The sequence below is a fragment of the Salvelinus alpinus genome, chromosome 5 (assembly GCF_045679555.1).
Source record: "Salvelinus alpinus chromosome 5, SLU_Salpinus.1, whole genome shotgun sequence".
NCBI lineage: Eukaryota > Metazoa > Chordata > Actinopteri > Salmoniformes > Salmonidae > Salvelinus > Salvelinus alpinus.
Window position 1 is genome coordinate 89,574,781 of NC_092090.1, and position 17,166 is coordinate 89,591,946.

Here is a 17,166-nt window from a genome sequence, read left to right on the forward strand (position 1 = left end):
CATAAGAAGTAAAACAATTTTGCCCGATCATTTTCCAAGTTGGTCATTTCACTGTCGGCCTTGGTGCCTTGTTCAGATCTCCTTTCCCCAGTGTAGCCTCCAGACTTGTTGCCGCCTGGTCTCCGTCCCTCGCCTTCTGATTGGTTGTACAATGCCAAGCTCCCCTTTGCCTGTGAAGCCGTGACAGCCAATCACGGGAAGGCTATCACATAAACAAGGAGGTATAGCCGAGGGTGTCGGAATAGGAAGTGTCAGCTGCCCTGATTCTAACACAATAACAACCCCCCAATAGGGAGAAGAGAATTGCCAGCGATAGCTGATACTGTAGCATATGTGTGATCACATACTATTTATTTCAGATACAGATCCAAACACATAGTGTATGTATTTATTATGGATCCCCATTAGTTCCTGACCAACTTGCCCTCTAAATACACCTCTGCTGTCTTCAACCAGGATCTCAGCGATCACTGCCTCATTGCCTGCGTGCGTAATAGGTCCATGGTCAAACGACCACCCCTCATCACGTCAAACTCTCCATTAAACACTTAAGCAACCAGGCCTTTCTAACCGACCTGGCCCGGGTATCCTGGAAGGATATTGACCTCATCCCGTTAGTAGAGGATGCCTGGTTTCTCTTCAAATGTTCTATCCTCTCCATCTTAAATAGGCATCATGCCCCATTCAAAAAATGTAGAACAGATATAGCCCTTGGTTCACCCCAGGCTTGACTGCCCTTGACCAGCACAAAAACATCCCGTGGCGTTCTGCATTAGCATCGAATAGCCCACGCGATATGTAACTCTTCAGGGAAGTCAGGAACCAATATTCTCAGTCAGTTAGGAAAGCAAAGGCTAACTTTTTCAAACAGAAAATTGCGTCCTGTAGCACTAATTCCAACAAGTTCTGGGACACTGTAAAGTCCATGGAGAATAAGAGCACCTCCTCCCAGCTGCCCACTGCACTGAGGATAGGAAACACTGTCACCACCGATAATTCTACGATAATCTATAATTTCAAAAAGCATTTTGCCACGGCTGGCCATGCTTTCCACCTGGCTACCCCTACCCCGGTCAACACCTCAGCACCCCCTGCAGCAACTTGCCCAACCCCCCCCCCCCCCTGCTTCTCTTTCACCCAAATTCAAACAGCTGATGTTCTGAAAGAGCTACAAAATCTGGATCTCTACAAATCAGCTGGGCTAGACAATCTGGACCCTCTCTAAAATTTTCCACCAAAATTGTTGCAACCCCATTACTAGCCTATTCAACCTCTCTTTCATATCGTCTGAGATCCCCAACGATTGGAAAGTAGCACGGTCATCCCCCTCTTCAAAGGGGGAGACACTTTCGACCCAAACTGTTATAGACCTATATCCATCCTGCCTGCCTTTCTAAAATCTTCGAAAGCCAAGTTAATAAACAGATCACCGACCATTTGGAATCCCACCGTACCTTCTCCACTATGCAGTCTGGTTTCCGAGCTGGTCATGGGGACACCTCAGCCACGCTCAAGTTCCTAAATGATATCATAACCGTCATCGATAAAAGACAGTCCTGTGCAGCCGTATTCATCGACCTGGCCAAGGCTTTCGACTCTGTCAATCACCGCCTTCTTATCGGCAGACTCAATAGCCTTGGCTTCTCAAATGACTGCCTTTCCTGGTTCCCCAACTACTTCTCAGATAGAGTTCAGTGTGTCAAATCGGAGGGCCTGTTGTCCGGACCTCTGGCAGTCTCTATGGGGGTGCCACAGGGCTCAATTCTCGAGCCGACTCTTTTCTCTGTATACATCAATGATGTCACTCTTGCTGCTGGTGATTCTCTGATCCACAGCTACGCAGACGACACCATTCTGTATACATCTGGCCCTTCTTTAGACACTGTGTTAACTAACCTCCAAACGAGCTTCAATGCCATACAACACTCCTTTCGAGGCCTCCAACTGCTTTTAAATGCTTGTAAAACGAAATGCATGCTCTTCAACCGATTGCTGCCCGCACCATCCCGCCCAACTAGCATCACTACTCTGGTCGGTTCTGACCTAGAATATGTGGACAACTACAAATACCTAGGTGTCTGGTTAGACTGTAAACTCTCCTTCCAGACTCACATTAAGCATCTCCAATCTAAAATTAAATCTAGAATCGGCTTCCTATTTCGCAACAAAGCCTCCTTCACTCATGCCGCCAAACATACCCTCATAAAACTGACTATCCTACCGATCCTTGACTTTGGTGATGTATTTTTCAAAATAGCCCCCAACACTCTACTCAGCAAACTGGATGTAGTCTATCACAGTGCCATTTGTTTTATCACCAAAGCCCAATATACTACCCACTACTGCGACCTCTATGCTCTCGTTGGTTGGCCCTCACTACATATCCATCTCCAAACCCACTGGCTCCAGTTCATCTATAAGTCTTTGCTAGGTAAAGCCCCGCCTTATCTCAGCTCACTGGTCACCATAGCAACACCCACCCGTAGCACACGCTCCAGAAGGTATATTGCACTGGTCATCCCCAAAGCTAACACTTCCTTTGGCTGCCTTTCCTTCCAGTTCTCTGCTGCCAATGACTGGAACTAATTGCAAAAATCTTTGAAGCTGGAGTCTTTTATCTCCCTCTAACTTTAAGCATAAGCTGTCAGAGCAGCTTACCGATCACTGGCTGTGTACAGGTACAATCTGTAAATAGCACACCCGACTACCTCATCCCCATATTATTACTTACCCTCTTGCTCTGTTGCACCCCAGTATCTCTACTTGCACATCATCATCTGCACGTCTTTCACTCCAGTTTTCATGCTAAGTTGTAATTGTTTTCGACCTCTATGGCCTATTTATTGCCTACCTCCCTATTCTTCTACATTTACACACACTGTACATATATTCTTTCTAATTTTCTTTTTTTTGTTTCTTTTTTTTACCTTTATTTAACTAGGCAAGTCAGTTAAGAACAAATTCTTATTTTCAATGACGGCCTAGGAACAGTGGGTTAACTGCCTTGTTCAGGGGCAGAACGACATATTTTTACCTTGTCAGCTCGGGGATTCGATCTTGCAACCTTTAGGTTACTAGTACAACACTAACCACTAGGCTACCTGCCGCCCCTTTTGTGTTTGTTTATTTGTAACTCTGTGTTGTTGTTTTTGTCCCACTGCTGTGCTTTATCTTGGCCAGTTCGCAGTTGTAAATGAGAACTTGTTCTCAACTGGCCTACCTGGTTAAATAAAGGTTAAATAAAAATAAAATAAATAAAAGGCAGCAGCTACTCTTCCTGGGGTGTATTATGGATCCCCATTAGTTCCTGCGAAGGCAGCAGCTACTCTTCCTGGGGTTTATTATGGATCCCCATTAGTTCCTGCCAAGGCAGCAGCTACTCTTCCTGGGGTTTATTATGGATCCCCATTAGTTCCTGCCAAGGCAGCAGCTACTCTTCCTGGGGTTTATTATGGATCCCCATTAGTTCCTGCCAAGACAGCAGCTACTCTTCCTGGGGTTTATTATGGATCCCCATTAGTTCCTGCCAAGACAGCAGCTACTCTTCCTGGGGTTTATTATGGATCCCCATTAGTTCCTGCCAAGACAGCAGCTACTCTTCCTGGGGTTTATTATGGATCCCCATTAGCTCCTGCCAAGACAGCAGCTACTCTTCCTGGGGTTTATTATGGATCCCCATTAGTTCCTGCCAAGGCAGCAGCTACTCTTCCTGGGGTTTATTATGGATCCCCATTAGCTCCTGCCAAGGCAGCAGCTACTCTTCCTGGGGTTTATTATGGATCCCCATTAGTTCCTGCCAAGGCAGCAGCTACTCTCCCTGGGGTTTATTATGGATCCCCATTAGTTCCTGCCAAGACAGCAGCTACTCTCCCTGGGGTTTATTATGGATCCCCATTAGTTCATGCCAAGGCAGCAGCTACTCTTCCTGGGGTTTATTATGGATCCCCATTAGCTCCTGCCAAGGCAGCAGCTACTCTTCCTGGGGTTTATTATGGATCCCCATTAGCTCCTGCCAAGGCAGCAGCTACTCTTCCTGGGGTTTATTATGGATCCCCATTAGCTCCTGCCAAGGCAGCAGCTACTCTTCCTGGGGTTTATTATGGATCCCCATTAGCTCCTGCCAAGGCAGCAGCTACTCTTCCTGGGGTTTATTATGGATCCCCATTAGCTCCTGCCAAGGCAGCAGCTACTCTTCCTGGGGTTTATTATGGATCCCCATTAGCTCCTGCCAAGGCAGCAGCTACTCTTCCTGGGGTTTATTATGGATCCCCATTAGCTCCTGCCAAGGCAGCAGCTACTCTTCCTGGGGTTTATTATGGATCCCCATTAGCTCCTGCCAAGGCAGCAGCTACTCTTCCTGGGGTTTATTATGGATCCCCATTAGTTCCTGCCAAGGCAGCAGCTACTCTTCCTGGGGTTTATTATGGATCCCCATTAGTTCCTGCCAAGGCAGCAGCTACTCTTCCTGGGGTTTATTATGGATCCCCATTAGTTCCTGCCAAGACAGCAGCTACTCTTCCTGGGGTTTATTATGGATCCCCATTAGTTCCTGCCAAGACAGCAGCTACTCTTCCTGGGGTTTATTATGGATCCCCATTAGTTCCTGCCAAGACAGCAGCTACTCTTCCTGGGGTTTATTATGGATCCCCATTAGCTCCTGCCAAGACAGCAGCTACTCTTCCTGGGGTTTATTATGGATCCCCATTAGTTCCTGCCAAGGCAGCAGCTACTCTTCCTGGGGTTTATTATGGATCCCCATTAGCTCCTGCCAAGGCAGCAGCTACTCTTCCTGGGGTTTATTATGGATCCCCATTAGTTCCTGCCAAGGCAGCAGCTACTCTCCCTGGGGTTTATTATGGATCCCCATTAGTTCCTGCCAAGACAGCAGCTACTCTCCCTGGGGTTTATTATGGATCCCCATTAGTTCATGCCAAGGCAGCAGCTACTCTCCCTGGGGTTTATTATGGATCCCCATTAGCTCCTGCCAAGGCAGCAGCTACTCTTCCTGGGGTTTATTATGGATCCCCATTAGCTCCTGCCAAGGCAGCAGCTACTCTTCCTGGGGTTTATTATGGATCCCCATTAGCTCCTGCCAAGGCAGCAGCTACTCTTCCTGGGGTTTATTATGGATCCCCATTAGTTCCTGCCAAGGCAGCAGCTACTCTTCCTGGGGTTTATTATGGATCCCCATTAGCTCCTGCCAAGGCAGCAGCTACTCTTCCTGGGGTTTATTATGGATCCCCATTAGCTCCTGCCAAGGCAGCAGCTACTCTTCCTGGGGTTTATTATGGATCCCCATTAGTTCCTGCCAAGACAGCAGCTACTCTTCCTGGGGTTTATTATGGATCCCCATTAGTTCCTGCCAAGACAGCAGCTACTCTTCCTGGGGTTTATTATGGATCCCCATTAGCTCCTGCCAAGACAGCAGCTACTCTTCCTGGGGTTTATTATGGATCCCCATTAGTTCCTGCCAAGGCAGCAGCTACTCTTCCTGGGGTTTATTATGGATCCCCATTAGCTCCTGCCAAGGCAGCAGCTACTCTTCCTGGGGTTTATTATGGATCCCCATTAGCTCCTGCCAAGGCAGCAGCTACTCTTCCTGGGGTTTATTATGGATCCCCATTAGTTCCTGCCAAGGCAGCAGCTACTCTTCCTGGGGTTTATTATGGATCCCCATTAGCTCCTGCCAAGGCAGCAGCTACTCTTCCTGGGGTTTATTATGGATCCCCATTAGCTCCTGCCAAGGCAGCAGCTACTCTTCCTGGGGTTTATTATGGATCCCCATTAGCTCCTGCCAAGGCAGCAGCTACTCTTCCTGGGGTTTATTATGGATCCCCATTAGTTCCTGCCAAGACAGCAGCTACTCTTCCTGGGGTTTATTATGGATCCCCATTAGTTCCTGCCAAGACAGCAGCTACTCTTCCTGGGGTTTATTATGGATCCCCATTAGCTCCTGCCAAGACAGCAGCTACTCTTCCTGGGGTTTATTATGGATCCCCATTAGTTCCTGCCAAGGCAGCAGCTACTCTTCCTGGGGTTTATTATGGATCCCCATTAGCTCCTGCCAAGGCAGCAGCTACTCTTCCTGGGGTTTATTATGGATCCCCATTAGTTCCTGCCAAGGCAGCAGCTACTCTCCCTGGGGTTTATTATGGATCCCCATTAGCTCCTGCCAAGGCAGCAGCTACTCTTCCTGGGGTTTATTATGGATCCCCATTAGTTCCTGCCAAGGCAGCAGCTACTCTTCCTGGGGTTTATTATGGATCCCCATTAGCTCCTGCCAAGGCAGCAGCTACTCTTCCTGGGGTTTATTATGGATCCCCATTAGCTCCTGCCAAGGCAGCAGCTACTCTTCCTGAGGTTTATTATGGATCCCCATTAGCTCCTGCCAAGGCAGCAGCTACTCTTCCTGGGGTTTATTATGGATCCCCATTAGTTCCTGCCAAGACAGCAGCTACTCTTCCTGGGGTTTATTATGGATCCCCATTAGTTCCTGCCAAGACAGCAGCTACTCTTCCTGGGGTTTATTATGGATCCCCATTAGCTCCTGCCAAGGCAGCAGCTACTCTTCCTGGGGTTTATTATGGATCCCCATTAGTTCCTGCCAAGGCAGCAGCTACTCTCCCTGGGGTTTATTATGGATCCCCATTAGCTCCTGCCAAGGCAGCAGCTACTCTCCCTGGGGTTTATTATGGATCCCCATTAGTTCCTGCCAAGGCAGCAGCTACTCTCCCTGGGTTCCATCAAAAAGGGTCTTTGCCCAATGCCGTGCTCGCTGCATGAGAGCTCTCACATCAAAGCTGTGCTCGCTGCATGAGAGCTCTCACATCAAAGCTGTGCTCGCTGCATGAGAGCTCTCACATCAAAGCTGTGCTCGCTGCATGAGAGCTCTCACATCAAAGCTGTGCTCGCTGCATGAGAGCTCTCACATCAAAGCTGTGCTCGCTGCATGAGAGCTCTCACATCAAAGCTGTGCTCGCTGCATGAGAGCTCTCACATCAAAGCTGTGCTCGCTGCATGAGAGCTCTCACATCAAAGCTGTGCTCGCTGCATGAGAGCTCTCACATCAAAGCTGTGCTCGCTGCACGAGAGCTCTCACATCAAAGCTGTGCTCGCTGCACGAGAGCTCTCACATCAAAGCTGTGCTCGCTGCACGAGAGCTCTCACATCAAAGCTGTGCTCGCTGCACGAGAGCTCTCACATCAAAGCCGTGCTCGCTGCACGAGAGCTCTCACATCAAAGCCGTGCTCGCTGCACGAGAGCTCTCACATCAAAGCCGTGCTCGCTGCACGAGAGCTCTCACATCAAAGCCGTGCTCGCTGAACGAGAGCTCTCACATCAAAGCCGTGCTCGCTGCACGAGAGCTCTCACATCAAAGCCGTGCTCGCTGCACGAGAGCTCTCACGTCAAAGCTGTGCTCGCTGAACGAGAGCTCTCACGTCAAAGCTGTGCTCGCTGCACGAGAGCTCTCACATCAAAGCCGTGCTCGCTGCACGAGAGCTCTCACATCGAAGCCGTGCTCGCTGCATGAGAGCTCTCACATCAAAGCTGTGCTCGCTGCATGAGAGCTCTCACATCAAAGCCGTGCTCGCTGCATGAGAGCTCTCACATCAAAGCTGTGCTCGCTGCATGAGAGCTCTCACGTCAAAGCCGTGCTCGCTGCATGAGAGCTCTCACATCAAAGCTGTGCTCGCTGCACGAGAGCTCTCACATCAAAGCCGTGCTCGCTGCATGAGAGCTCTCATATCAAAGCCGTGCTCAGCTGCATGAGAGCTCTCACATCAAAGCTGTGCTCGCTGCAAGAGAGCTCTCACATCAAAGCCGTGCTCGCTGCATGAGAGCTCTCACATCAAAGCCGTGCTCGCTGCATGAGAGCTCTCACATCAAAGCCGTGCTCGCTGCATGAGAGCTCTCACATCAAAACCGTGCTCGCTGCATGAGAGCTCTCACATCAAAGCCGTGCTCGCTGCATGAGAGCTCTCACATCAAAGCCGTGCTCGCTGCACGAGAGCTCTCACATCAAAGCCGTGCTCGCTGCACGAGAGCTCTCACATCAAAGCCGTGCTCGCTGCACGAGAGCTCTCACATCAAAGCCGTGCTCGCTGCATGAGAGCTCTCATATCAAAGCCGTGCTCGCTGCATGAGAGCTCTCACATCAAAGCTGTGCTCGCTGCATGAGAGCTCTCACATCAAAGCCGTGCTCGCTGCATGAGAGCTCTCACATCAAAGCCGTGCTCGCTGCACGAGAGCTCTCACATCAAAGCCGTGCTCGCTGCACGAGAGCTCTCACATCAAAGCCGTGCTCGCTGCACGAGAGCTCTCACATCAAAGCCGTGCTCGCTGCATGAGAGCTCTCACATCAAAGCCGTGCTCGCTGCAAGAGAGCTCTCACATCAAAGCCGTGCTCGCTGCATGAGAGCTCTCACATCAATGCCGTGCTCGCTGCATGAGAGCTCTCACATCAAAGCCGTGCTCGCTGCATGAGAGCTCTCACATCAAAGCCGTGCTCGCTGCATGAGAGCTCTCACATCAAAGCCGTGCTCGCTGCATGAGAGCTCTCATATCAAAGCCGTGCTCGCTGCATTAGAGCTCTCTCATCAAAGCCGTGCTCGCTGCAAGAGAGCTCTCACATCAAAGCCGTGCTCGCTGCATGAGAGCTCTCACATCAAAGCCGTGCTCGCTGCACGAGAGCTCTCACGTCAAGCCTCCCAAAGCTACACACACACAAATAACATGCGCCTTAAAGGGACGGCTTAGCCTATTTTCTGTCCCCCTTCTTTAAACGATGCCACTGAGAAGACAGACAATGGTTCATTACCGTTCTACTGTCTCACAGCCAAATAAGCGCAAGTCTGACCACGTAGCTTTATCACAGCCATTTCTTCAGGTTGTCCAATAAAAGTCAATGCGCGGTTTGACATTCCCCATCATTGTTTCCCATTGGAGTTGTTATCCTTGATCGTTATGTAGCTCTGTTTTCTTTTGCGCACTGATTTGATCCATTGATTGAGAGGTGAGTAAGATGTATACTGTGTGTGTGAAGAGATGTCATGCTGAGACGCAGCGCGACGTTAGAAGGTGGCGAAGGGCAGAGCTGGGCTTCCTGAGCGGTGACCATTGTTGTGCTATCTGAGGGGACTCGGCTGGTCTCCGACAGGCCAACAAAGGAGCACTAAAGAGCGTCAGGAGCGGGGCGACGGGAGTGCACCCCCCTTGGAGGTGCCGAGGTGTGACCCCTCTGACTGCTGCCCTCTGGGCCAGGGCTCTATGTGGCGGTGGCACAGGGCATGCAGGGGCATGGGAAGGTGTGTGTGTGTGTGTGTGTGTGTGTGTGTGTGTGTGTGTGTGTGTGTGTGTGTGTGTGTGTGTGTGTGTGTGTGTGTGTGTGTGTGTGTGTGTGTGTGTGTGTGTGTGTGTGTGTGTGTGTGTGTGTGTGTGTGTGTGTGTGTGTGTGTGTGTGTGTGCGCGCGATGTGGGGAGAAGCTTATCCTGCACATCACTGCATAAAGGCACACAGACCCAACATCAGTGTCCACACCAAGCAAGAGTGTGAGATTTTTAAATGCTGACTGACAGGCAATTGAGACAATCAAGACCAAAGTTGTTGTTTCTACAGCATTAGCTAGTTGATGATTATAATTATACGATTAAGAATATTAAAATATAATACTTTCATAATAAATTTGAATAATATAATTGTATATTTTAGACCTTGTACTTACAGTTGGAATTTACATCAAATATTTTCGAACCTTCAGAATAAATGAATGAGTTCCTGTAACACTAGGGACCACCCTTTGAGCCAATGAGCAGTCATTTTGACTCAGTCTAACAGTTTCATAAATACATTTCATACATGCTAACGAGAAAAAGAGATTTGGTGCAAAATCAGAATAGGAAAATATATTTTGTTCAAATAACACTTTCTTCATCTTATGGGGCGGCAGGTGTCCTAGTGGTTAGAGCGTTGGGCCAGTAACCTAAAGGTTGCTGGATCGAATCCCTGAGCTGACAAGGTAAAAATCTGTTGTTCTGCCCCTGAACAAGGCAGTTAACTCACTGTTCCCTGGTAGGCCATCATTGTAAATAAGAATTTGTTCTTAACTGACTTGCCTAAAGTTTAAATATAAAAACCGATAAAAATCTGTTGCTGCGTGCTCCTGTGTGGCGGTCATGGAACAGGACTTGTTCTTTGAAAAAGTGACATTTTGAAATGAAGCTCATCTCTTCAATTTTATGAGTTATTTGGCGTTGGTAAGTCAGGGTTTTGGAAACCTTGGAATCTGCACATTTTGATACTACATAGAAATTTGTATTACCTGCATGTGGATTTGAAAAAGTCCATTTTTGGAGGTTTGGAGAAAAAACTGCTTATAACACATTCTGTTTGATATCGAAATTCTTCCAACATACATGTGTTAAACATACTTATTTAGGAAAAGTCAAGGACAGAGTGGGGCATGATTTAAAAAATGGAGGAGATATTTGCATTTTAAATTCATATTGAGTCAAAATTACTCACCTTGCTCTTCTAGTGTTAATACACTAACACAACCCTTCACTTTAGCCTCTATTCTCTCCTCTCTTTATTCTCTCTCTCTCTTTATTCTCCTCTATTTATTCTCTCCTCTCTTTATTCTCTCTCTCCTCTCTTTATTCTCTCCTCTCTTTATTCTCTCCCCTCTTTATTCTCTCTCCCTCTCTTTAGTCTCCCTCTCTTTATTCTCTCCTCTCTTTATTCTCTCTCTCCTCTCTTTATTCTCTCTCCTCTTTATTCTCTCCTCTTTATTCTCTCCCCTCTTTATTCTCTCCTCTCTTTATTCTCTCCCCTCTTTATTCTCTCCTCTCTTTATTCTCTCTCTCCTCTCTTTATTCTCTCTCTCCTCTCTTTATTCTCCCTCTCTTTATTCTCTCCTCTCTTTATTCTCTCCCCTCTTTATTCTCTCCTCTCTTTATTCTCTCTCTCCTCTCTTTACTCTCTCTCCCCTCTTTATTCTCTATCCTCTCTTTATTCTCTCCCCTCTCTTTATTCTCCCCCCTCTCTTTACTCTCTCTCCTCTCTTTACTCTCTCTCCTCTCTTTACTCTCTCTCCTCTCTTTATTCTCTCTCTCTTTATTCTCTCCCCTCTTTATTCTCTCCTCTCTTTATTCTCTCTCTCCTCTCTTTACTCTCTCCCCTCTCTTTATTCTCTATCCTCTCTTTATTCTCTCCCCTCTTTTTATTCTCCCCCCTCTCTTTACTCTCGCTCCTCTCTTTACTCTCTCCCCCTCTCTTTACTCTCTCTCTCCTCTCTTTACTCTCCCCCCCTCTCTTTACTCTCCCCCCTCTATTTACTATCTCTCCTCTCTTTATTCTCTCTCTCCTCTCTTTACTCTCTCCCCTCTCTTTATTCTCTATCCTCTCTTTATTCTCTCCCCTCTCTTTATTCTCCCCCCTCTCTTTACTCTCTCTCCTCTCTTTACTCTCTCTCCTCTCTTTACTCTCTCTCCTCTCTTTACTCTCTCCCCCCTCTCTTTACTCTCTCTCTCTCCTCTCTTTACTCTCCCCCCCCTCTATTTACTATCTATCCTCTCTTTACTCTCTCCCCCCTTTACTCTTTCTCTTTACTCTCTCCCCCACTCTATATGCATTTGCTGCTGGACAGAACAGCGTCAGAGACACATGGAGAGACACAGAGACCAATGTTTGACTGACACCGCCCAAACCTTTCTCTGTTGACATCAATTCTGGTTTCTGGACCCTTGGCCTTACTGCACAAGTCTAGGATGCTGGGGACACAGGTCCCCTTCACAGTAATGTGCTTCAGGGTGACTGAGCACCAGTAAGGGTTAGCCACCATTAGCACTGGAAGGACTAGGGCACAGAGGGCTAGCATTTGTTTAGTAGGCCTAATGTTGTCAACCTATTAACACTTTTCCCTATGTGCTGCGTGGATCTGAGGCATAAGGATGGATGGGCTGAACACTTGTCAATCTCTCTCACACCCTATCCATCTCTCCCATCTTTGTTTTTGTCTCTCACTCTCTCTTTCCATCTCCCTCCATCCATCCTAATCCTTTGTCTAGTTCATTCTCTCTCTCTCTCTCTATCTCTCGTTCCTCGTTCCTTCGTGATTCAGAAGAAGACCGTGTTGCCAGTCAGTTTTCCAGCCTGCCACTAGTGGGCAGTGACACAAAGCCTGAACGGAACTCTTCTCTCCTATTCTCTCTCTTCTCCTCTCCTATTCTCTCGTCTCTTCTCCTATTCTCCTCTACTATTCTTTCTCTTCTCTTCTTCTCTCTTGTCCTCTTCTATTCTCTCTCTTGTTCTCTTCTATTCTCTCTCTTGTCCTCTCCTATTCTCTCTCTTGTCCTCTCCTATTCTCTCTTCTCCTATTCTTTATCTTCTCCTCTCCTATTCTCTCTTCTCCTATTCTCTCCTCCTCTCCTGTTCTCTCGTCTCTTCTCCTATTCTGTCTCTTATCCTCTCCTATTCTCTCTCTTCTCTCCTATTCTCTCATCCTCTCCTATTCTGTCTCTTCTCCTCTCCTATTCTCTCTTATCCTCTCCTATTCTCTCTTCTCCTCTCCTATTCTGTCTTTTATCCTCTCCTATTCTCTCTCGTCTCCTCTCCTATTCTCTCTCTTCTCCTCTCCTATTCTCTCTCTTACCCTCTCCTATTCTCTCTCGTCTCCTCTCAAATTCTGTCTCTTATCCTGTCCTATTCTGTCTCTTATCCTCTCATATTCTGTCTCTTATCCTCTCCTATTCTCTCTCTTATCCTCTCCTATTCTCTCTCGTATCCTCTCTCGTATCCTCTCTTATCCTCTCCTATTCTCTCTCCTATTCTCTCTCTTCTCCTCTCCTATTCTCTCTTATCCTCTCCTATTCTCTCTCGTCTCCTCTCCTATTCTCTCTATTCTCCTATTCTCTCTCTTCTCCTCTCCTTTTCTCTCACATTTTCTCTTTTTCCTCCTCTCCGGTCGTAAGGTCCATGTGAACTACACCATGGTGGCTCTGCCAACAAAGACAGCCCCGGGCCTGTAGTTGAGCCTCTTTAATAGAACCTGGCCCATTACTTTACCACTCCTCCCTCTCAGTGCAGATAGCTATTATGCCCAAAAGAGGAGAAAAAAGACAGCTCCTTTCCTCCCAGCTCTGCTCCAAGCCCAGGTGGTGCCGGGCCGTGCCGGGCCGTATGTGCAGCTCTAACGCACAGGAAGAAAACTCACTAATTCCAGAGCCAACAGCCTAAGGAACTCCTAACTAAAGAATCTCATTCACTTTCTAATAAAGGGTTCCTAATTAAGAGTTGCTGTCGACATGTGTGGTTTGACGATTTATATACATTTATAGTATAATATGTAGACTAATGGATTTAAAGGATTGTCCGTTAGATGTATTTTTTTACAGGTGATGTTTGAGTCATAATGAACACCTGTGATTTACCTGGGATATGTGTTCCTTTAGTTTTGTAATGTGCTTATTATTTATATAGGAAATAAGAAAAACAAATATCTTTCATTTGAGTATGAGTTTATTTTATTTTTACAGGGACAGTGCACATTAATCAACATTTTAGTAAAAGTGCCGGTTTTAGCCAGCCGGCTAATTTTCAACCGCAGTCCCTGGGCAGGTTATTATTTAATCTGGTTTGTTTAGTTGGTTAACCTCTCTTTTTGGTCTTAATATTGTGATTAAATTCATTTGTACATCTTCCTTAAAGGTCTCAGATGATTAAAAATACTAAACAGAATGATGTATTTAATTTATAGTTTTAAATTCATACTCTTTTTCTAGGAATTTAAGTGTTTCAGTCAAAGATTTAGTTAAATAGTTATGACCTAAAACGCTGAAACAGATCCTAATAAAGTAAGCCCTTAATTTATTCTATAAAGTACTCGCACTGCTGCAATTTGTTCAGATTTGTGTCATTTGTTTTGGACTATCTGAAAGTTTGATTCTAATAAGCCTGGGAAGAGGAGGGGGCTCTGGCTAAATGAGTCGGTCGTTGACAGGGTGTGAGAATACCAATCATTTGCAACGTGTGAAACTGTCATTTTGCTGTTGTCAACACACACCAGGTGCTCAGGGCAGGTTTGACGTCGATGGGTGGAGGGGGGACACACAAATTGTGTTAACACATATTAAAAAGGAGGAGGGACACACAGATTGTGTTAACACGTATTAAAGAGGAGGGACACACATTGTGTTAACACGTATTAAAAAGGAGGAGGGACACACACATTGTGTTAACACGTATTAAAAAGGAGGAGGGACACACACATTGTGTTAACACGTATTAAAGAGGAGGAGGGACACACACATTGTGTTAACACATATTAAATAAAGGAGACGTGTTGCGTGTGTAGACAGGGTGCGTGATGGCGACTCTGGGAGGAATCAGAAAAACATTTCCTCACTAACTCCTACACTCGTCTTCTAAAAAGTATTTTTGACAGGACAGATGTGTGTGTGTGTGTGTGTACGTACGTACGTACAGAGGGGGAGTGTGTGTGTGTGTGTGTGTGTGTGTGTACGTACGTACGTACAGAGGGGGAGTGTGTGTGTGTGTGTGTACAGAGGGGGAGTGTGTGAAGTGCAGTCAAAGTGGAACAGGAATCCCTCCGTTTCCTCCTTTAATTTCAGGGTGCTTGGATAATAAACACACTTAATTAAAAATGACTTCAGAGTTGAAGAAGTCACTTAGGCCCTGTGAAAACTTTCCCAGACCACAATAGATTCTGCCTATTTCAATTCACATGAACTTTTTCCCTGCTTGCTATTGCCCTATCTTAATTTTACAGCATATTTTAACAATTCGAATTTTATTGCTATGCATTAACGTTTAGTTTCTGTTATTAATTTCACAGCTTAATGTTACGAAACATTCATTGCTGTGTACATTATCATATTTTACTTGTGTTTGGTAGTAAGTTGCTAAAACAATGGATATGAAGTTGATCCCAATTAAAAAGTACCACACATATATGTGTCGGCCCTAACTCTTGAGTTAAGTGATGGATGGATCGATTAAAAGTTGAAAAGTGACAGACACATGGCCTTTGGACTCACTAAGTGCTATTCACTGGCTAAGACCCCTGTCACTGAGTTCTAATCACACACACACACACACACAGACATTTACAAGTGTGAGTCGGAGGATATTCTGTGGACTCTCTTAACAAACGTGTGTGTGTTGTTGTGTTGTCTTCCAGGAGGGTTATGGTGTGATGGTGCTCAACCCCAATGAGAACCACCTGGAGGTGGAGAGGCCGGCCAAGCCCACGCCCCTGCCCTCCCCCGAGGTCTCAGGCGAACCCGCCGAGAAGAGAGAGCGCAAGGACGACCGGGAGGGCAAGAAGAAGAGGGACTTCTATGAGAAGTACCGCAACCCGCAGAAGGAGGGAGAGACTGAACAGATCCCCATACGGGTGAGCGAGGGAGGGGTGATAGGGGAGGGGGGGAATAAGAAAGCCATAGACAGGGGCCATAAAAGCTGCAAACGGGGAGGTTAATGGGTAGAGTTGGGATCGAGGCAGTTAGGAAGAGAGTGATAGATAGATAGATGCAAGTGTAGAAAGGTTGTGGGCGGGGTTGGGAGAGAAGGAGGGTGGAGAGAGTGAGAAAAGGAAAGAAAGAGAGGCTGTCTGTGGTCAGGCTGTGGTGTGTTTGGCCATGCTCCAGTATGCTCTCAGTGTGTGAGTGTTAACCACATGACACTCTTCCTTCTCTCGCTCGCTCGCTCTTCCTCCCTCTCTCTCTCTGGTCAGAGCAGCTTTCTCCCCTCACACTGTTGACCAATGGAATTATTATCTGCCGAACACACGCACACCCAGCGTTCTTATCATGGCCCATAGACATTATTTTAACGACACACATACACACCTTGGCCACCTTGCCGTACACTCAGACACAAGAAGGGAATATTGAAATATGGCCGCCATGATGAAAAATAGAAGCAAAGGTTCCTCAATCCAGCCCTTCTGTCAAACCTAACAGAAGTTGATGAAAGTCACGTCATCGTCAAGTCTTTGACCGCTTGTCCATCCACACAGACCTTGTCTCTCGATGTCCAACAGGCGGAGTAGAGTGAAGTGGACAGTGTGTGGGGTATCTGGGAGTTAATGTGATAGAGGACTAGCCTCTTTGTCTCATCACAGTGGATGGCTGTAGCGCTCACACCAATGTGTGTGGGTGTGTGTGTACATGTGCACGTGCGTGTCCAAGCGTTTGTACGTGCGTGCGTGTTTGGTGTGTGTACGTGCATGCGTATGCAGCGCGTGTCTGTGTGTGTGAGATGTCACTGTCGTCTCTGACAGGCCTAGTGGTCTCGGTGGGACTGATGGGCGGTGTGTGAGCTGTCAGCACTGCCTCTTCTCCCTGCCTGTCTCTCCTGACACTATCTCTACACACACTAATAGGGGCTCATTAGCAGTAGCCGATTAGCTCCCTCTGTCATAAAATATGGCTTAAAGCCCCTTATCATCACTAACTATCTATCATATATCTATCTCCTCTCTCTCTGTATCTCAGGCTTACATTATACTTTTTTTGTAGTGAACATACTGAAGTAATGTGAATGTTGATTGAAATACAACAGAAAAACAACACATTTGCACGTGGGTACGTATGCACACACACACACACACACACACACACACACACACACACACACACACACACACACACACACACACACACACACACACACACACACACACACACACACACACACACACACACACATATACACACACATACACACAGTATAAGACAAGGCTTAAGCCTCTTAAGTGTCATATTCATGTGTTTAAAAGATCTGTGATGATGACCTTGCGTGTGTGTAAGTGTTAGAAACAGAGAGGTCAGAGCAGAGAGATGGAGATGTGTGAGCATATCAGCAGAGAGATAGAGATGTATGATCATATCAGCAGAGAGAGATGTGTGAGCATATCAGCAGAGAGAGAGATGTGTGAGCATATCAGCAGAGAGAGAGAGATGTGTGATCATATCAGCAGAGAGGTAGAGATGTGTGATCATATCAGCAGAGAGGTAGAGATGTGTGATCATATCATCAGAGAGGTAGAGATGTGTTAGCATATCAGCAGAGAGAGAGATGTGTTAGCATATCAGCAGAGAGAGAGATGTGTGAGCATATCAGCAGAGAGAGAGAGATGTGTGATC

The 17,166-nt window shown here is 46.8% G+C and overlaps 1 protein-coding gene across 1 annotated transcript in view; it reads left to right on the forward strand.

Moving 5' to 3' along the window:
* LOC139577180 (cotranscriptional regulator ARB2A homolog) overlaps positions 1–17,166 on the forward strand; it is a 331,393-nt gene that overhangs the window by 123,898 nt on the left and 190,329 nt on the right. Inside the window, exon 10 of the mRNA XM_071404090.1 lies at positions 15,198–15,413. Within this exon, the coding sequence (XP_071260191.1) occupies positions 15,198–15,413 (216 nt within the window). The remainder of the gene's footprint in view (positions 1–15,197; positions 15,414–17,166) is intronic.